The sequence below is a fragment of the Lygodium microphyllum genome, chromosome 22, assembly GCF_053477565.2.
Source record: "Lygodium microphyllum isolate KBCC chromosome 22, Lygodium_microphyllum_v1.1.10, whole genome shotgun sequence".
Lineage (NCBI taxonomy): Eukaryota > Viridiplantae > Streptophyta > Polypodiopsida > Schizaeales > Lygodiaceae > Lygodium > Lygodium microphyllum.
The window spans coordinates 5,033,038-5,039,210 of record NC_141156.1 but is presented as its reverse complement, the minus strand read 5'-3'; the positions used below and the strand labels follow the sequence as shown (position 1 = coordinate 5,039,210).

The following is a 6,173-nucleotide window of genomic DNA, read 5'->3' as shown; positions in this document are numbered from 1 at the left end:
TTTCTAAAAAGTTGCATTCCAAACAAACAAGACAAAAAAAATCATTGATACTAATTTCCTACACCATCTTTTCTACTATTGACATGCCAATCCACCAGTTTTTCTTTAATCCCAAAGCAGCTGGTCTCTTCATACCATTGCCAAAGGGAGGTAAGAGGTACGCATGCTAAATTCTGTAGATTAGCACTCCTGCAAGACCTCCATGGAACGGACATATCAACACCCCGTAAAGCTCTAAGGATGCAGAGTTGCATGGGTGGCCTTAAAGGTAGGAGAAACAACTTTTGCCACCTTCTCAAACTCACATAATGGAAACCCACTTGCAGAAGTCAGTTGCTCATAAGCTGCATGACTTTCAAAGCACTTTGGTGCTTTCTCACCATGCCCATATTGGACGTATCGTGCCCTTAGTGTAGTCCATGAAATGACATTGTGAACTGGAATTTCATCAAACACTTGCTGAAGTTTTGCAAGTAACCCACATTTGGAGTACATATCTACCAATGCTGTGCCGACAACAATATCTTTATTTAGCAAACCTCCGCTAATGATCTCAACATGTATTTTTTTGCCCTTGTCTGGAGTTCCTAGCATGCCACCAATTTTCAAGATGCAAGCAAAGGTTATAGAATAAGGAGAAGTCCCCTCTAATTGCAACTGCTGATAACAGTTTAGCACTACCTCCTCAAGCCGCTGCCCTATATAATGTACAATCAGTGCATTCCATATAGTTGTATCTTGAAGTGGCACAATGCCAAATGCCTTGGTTGCCTTTGCTAGCAAGCCACATGTCATACGCATAATAACTAGTCCCTTGTGTAAGTGAGGCTCTTTTTCCATTGCCCTTTTCACTATTTCAGAGTGTGTGAATTCATCTAATTCAGAAGCTCCCATTGTACTGCAAGCTTTCAAGTTGAAAACATACATAAGTGCATCAACAATGACATCTTCTAACTGCATTTCTTTGAAAACCATGAGCACCTCATCATAAAGGCCATGTTCAGCATATCTTGCAATCAATGTAGTCCATGAGACTGTATTCTGAACTGATAGCCTCTCAAGCACACACTGTGTTGCTTTCAGCAATCCACATTTACAGTACATGTCTATTAATGAGCTTCACACATAAAGCTCTCTATCAACTTCTCTATCGGTTATTTCAGTCCATGTAAAATGGTCCATCTCTAAATCTTTTGTAACACCAACAACTTTTAAGCACAAAAGAAAAGTGACAGAATTAGGAGACTTCAAAGTGACTTCGTTGTGGTGAACGCGCAGCGTCACGACAACGTGATGGTCACACGAAATTTATGGACGCAATGAAGAATTGTGTCTATTTCATAGAGCACAAGCTAATCTCTCACTTAATGTATGTAGGAGTCATGTGGACATTGTGATTACTTCTATAGATATGGATGACTTGATAATTATTGATGAAAATGAGGTAGAGATTGATCATTTGAGGTCTTCATAAGGCTAAGTTTGAAATGAAGGATTTGGGAGGGCTACAATATTTTTTTGATATAGAGAAATAGGAATTGATAAGGTATATAGCTGTCACAAAGATAGTGTGTTTTGAATATGATGAAAACTATGGTATGGCTAATTGTAAGCCAACTATCTCTTGATGTCAATTTCAAGCTTACTTCACATGAGGGGGATGTGATTGAGGATACTACTATGTGTAAAAAGACTATCGGATACCTTATTTATTTTGCAATCACTATGCCAAACCTAAATTACACATCTGGTTTGGAGAGTCATTTTATGCATTTTATATGGGAGCAACATTTGGATATAATGTGGTGCATATTATGCTATGTTAAGTCTATGCTTCATTAGGCTTTGTTCTATGCTACATATGTACCATGGAACTTACATGGTTACACAAATGCAGATTTGGTTGGTACTATTTACTAGCCGGAAAAATGGGGCTTTGTTTGCTATGTTTCCCTTAGGCTTGAGGGATTCACTTAAAAAGAACTATGTTTTGGGAGCTGGTTTTCAACCAAAGGAAGAAAATGATTTTCCATCCAAGTGGCTCCATAAGTTAAAGGTTGTTAGTCACTCTAAATCCCAAGGGAGGTTAGTCATCAATATGTGTATGTATCCCATGGGTTCAACATAAGGGATTTTAAAAATACAAAATTTACACATTTTTTAAAAACAAAAGGTCCCATTTAAGGGGGTTATTTACAGATCAAATAAAAAAGGTTAATGTTTTATTAAGAAAAATTTCAGAGATAAGGATATTTATCAATAAGCCTTGAACGCATGTGACATATAGGGTATACATATAGTGAATTCCGTGGGGTATAAAACAAATTGCAATGAAAGTTTAGTGGCCAAATGTTTTAGACCGGAAAAGAATGTGGACTTTGATGATATCTTTTCACCTATGTTATAGTTAACTACTTCTCACATTGTGCTTGCTCCATGGCAAAGGATGATATGGACCCTATATAATTGGATGTCAACGTAGCATTTCTACATGGTGATCTTCATGATATGGCCTTTTGTTAACTAAATGTCAAGATTTCATATCATACATGGTGGCTAAGGACCATATGGATCTTGTATAAACGGATATCAAGATAGCATTTCTACATGGTGATGTTCATAATGAGATCATGTAATAATCAGAGGGACTTGGGGGACATGACAAAGGAAAGCTTACCTATAAGCTTAAAAAGGGTCTCCATGGACCATAAAAATGCACCATGGAAATGGCATAATAAGTTTGCTACATTTATGTAGTCCCATGGCTACAAGGGAAGTGTGAAAGTTCATTGCTTCTACACAAGAAAGGCTAAACATCTTTACTTGATAGTGTTTATCATTTATGTGGATGATATGTTGATAGGTGGGGAGAAAAGTATAAAATTGATACCTTGAAGAAAATTATTATTTGAAACCCTTGAAATGATGAAATTAGGACATACAAATAGCACTCTTGGCATGTAGAAAATTAGGGATAGGACAAAGATATTTCTCTATCTATCCTAAAAGAATTATGTTAGCAAAATGTTGCAACATTTCAATATGGAGGAGAGAAAGGCAATTAGTGCCCAATTGCCTTTACATACAAAACTTGTCACTTTGTGATTGTTTCAAATTTGCTGAGAAGAAGGCTAAAGTAGCCAAGGTTTCAGATTCATTATTTATGGATAGTCTCATTTTTGTTATGATTGCCACTCGTTTTGACATTGCATTTGAAATCGGAATAGTAAGAAGATACAAGTCAAATGCTCGCAAGAAGAATTGGAAAGAAATGAAAGGTATGCTGAGATACTTGAGTGGTACAAAATATACGTGCATATGTAGCTTTGAGTAAATTAGCATTGATGTATTTGGATATATAGACACAAACTATATAGGAAATTCTAATGATAAAAAGTCAACCAAATTATATATTTTTGAACTTGTATCGTGTTTCAATCTCATGAATGCCTTATTACAGAAATATGTGATATTATCTACTAAGAAACTAAGTACATTAGAGCCACAATGGAATTCAAAGAAGCCATATGGCTTACTCGTCTAGTGGGGGCCTTGGGCTTGAGTGAAGACATACCATTTTTTCACAATCATAGTCATAGTGCCATCAAATTGATAGAGAATTTTGTGTTTCATGTCAAACCAAACATATAAAATTAAGGTACCACTTTGTTTGTTAAGTGCTTTAGGATAAGAAAGTTGGACTTATCAAAGTTCACACTAATAGTAACCTTGTGATTTGACTTTCTCGCCAAGAGTCAGTCCTCTAAAAATTTTGCACATTGCACAAAGTGGATGGGCATTGGGAAAGGGTAAGTTGTATTTCACCATTAAAGGCACAATGGCCTTTAAGGAGAAGATTGTTGGGGTAAAGGCCAATGTGTACAACCATCCATGTTACTCACTAACCTTGACTATACATGTATACACTAACTTATTCTTAGAGTGATAAGACAATAAGTTACTGCTCATAAGAGAGTAATTGTAGGCACCACAAACATCGTGTCTTCTCTCTCTCTCTCTCTCTCTCTCTCTATGTGCCTCTCTCTATGTCAAAACATAATGTCTTCTCTCTCTCTCTCTCTACGTCTCTATCTCTCTCTTTCGATCTCTTTACAATCTCCATTATCCTTGAAGCTCCAACAAAGGTGTATATGTAAAATTATGGCATTGATTTTAAGAAAATTTCTACTCAAGTAACTAAAATATCTCTTCTGTAAAGACTATCTAAGAAGTGGCTATATCAAAGAGTTTCATCATATATTAGATGGATATTAAAAATTTCTTCTTGCATGTGAAGTTGCAAGAAGAAGTTTATGTGGAGTAGGCACATGGTTATATGGATGAAAGTTATCTTGATTACAAATGCAAGCTTCATAATACCTTGCATGGGCTTAAGCATACACACATTGTGTCGCACAGAATACGTGCAGGAGTTTGTGTAAAAGTCATTCATCGCAAGGACGCTTTGTGAGATGGGAGAAAAGGATGATGAAGAGTACTCAACTCAAGGTAAATACATGGAATCCGAAAGAGGATGCTTAGATTGTAAATCAAAATCAGAAGCAGTGGATGTAAAAGTAAAAATTAGATTTTAAGTTCTAGGTACTCTATCAAAACATCAAAATCCTTTCATAGGAAGATAATATAAGAGCTCTTAGCACATACCATAATACTCCATTGAGGCAAGGTAAGAGGGAGTAGGAAAGTATGATCAATGAGAAGGGAAAATAAGAACTTATGTAGTTTAAGGGCAAGAGCATAGATACAAGATACACCTGCTATTATGCAAGCTTCCTATGAGTCTTTGTATCTTACGGTGTCGTATTGCTGCGCATTCGAGGTGTGAAAACCACCCAAAAGTTGTGTGTATGATTTGATACTTTGTACATACTTAGTTGTTATGTTTGCTCTTTCATTCTATGCCGAAGATGGAGAAAAACAGGGAGTTTTTGATAGATTGGTAACTCGAGATGCAATCTCATGGGCTACACTTATTTCAAGATATGCCGATTATGGGCTTTCTGAGGAAGTACTAAACTAATTCCAAGAGATGCAAGTCGAAGTACATTGGTGGATTTGTTTGCCAAATGTGAGAGCTTGCTTGATGTTTAGCACACCTCAGAATGGTGCAATACAGCTGGTAGGAGCATCAAGACAGGCTTGATTGCGAGTGTCATTGTATCACAGTGGACTTGGGCAGCTACTATTTTGCAAAGCTCTAATGTTACATGGGAGTATGGTGTCAATGGCATTTTTGGTATGCGAGTGAGACGACAATTCAGGTGCTCCTTTTTGGAGTATTTGCCATTGAAATCAAAGGAAAAGCATCATCAGCACATACAGTTGGTGAGATTGTGCGTGCGAGGTGGGGTTTTTCGGTGCAATTGATGTTGCTGGTGTTTTGCCCACTTCACCGAGACGGATACGCATAATAGTAGCATGCTTCGGCTTCTATAGGCTTCATCGTCTTGATTGCTTTGGTGGACCTTCCCCCCCCAAGACAAGTAATAGTGCTATTTCAGGTGGCAGTACAACACTGTTTAATCTGCCTTGAAGGGGCAAGCTGTGTACATGCTATGCCAACCTTTGATTGGAGAAGGAAAGGGCCACTAATCCTGTAAAAAGGAAAAGAAAAGGGTGGCTAAAAACAAGGGAGGGAAAAAGCAGATTCAAAAAAAGGCAAGGAAGATTCGGGAGTTCAAGAAAAAAAAGAAAGAAAGCATGGGAAAAGGATGAACGGGAGAGGAATGAAGAGGGAATAAGGAAGGAAAAAGCGATGCTAATTGGGGAGGAGGGAAGAAAACGCGGAAGAACAGGCATTCGGGGATCTCAGCTCTCGGAAGCATTTAGCAAGTCTTATGGTCAAGTAAAGGGAGGTGTCAATTTGGATGCGGCAGAAGGGACAAACGCCTATGGAGCTTCTCATGAAAATTGCATAATGACAATTGCCCAGATACCTGCGACGCTTCTCCGCAACTTCTAAGTCTGAGTGGGCTTCCTTTGAGAGATGTGTTATTTCTATCAGAGACCAAGCTTGTAGCTGGAGACTATGATTGCAATCCCATGCTTTTTGTGGGAGACAACAAGGGGAATCTCTGCAACTTGAAAGAGGTGAAGTTCAGGATAGGAAGAGCATATTGTGGGAAGGTAATCATGATTGAAGAGAGAAGAAA

General features: G+C 37.8%; 1 protein-coding gene across 1 annotated transcript; it reads right to left on the bottom strand.

Annotated features, from left to right (window-relative positions):
• Positions 1-234: 234 nt before the first annotated feature.
• Positions 235-1,104, bottom strand: LOC148016844 (pentatricopeptide repeat-containing protein At4g18520, chloroplastic-like). The gene has a single exon (XM_087662362.1). The coding sequence runs from the start codon at positions 1,102-1,104 to the stop codon at positions 235-237; it is 870 nt and encodes a 289-aa protein (XP_087518488.1).
• Positions 1,105-6,173: the final 5,069 nt, after the last annotated feature.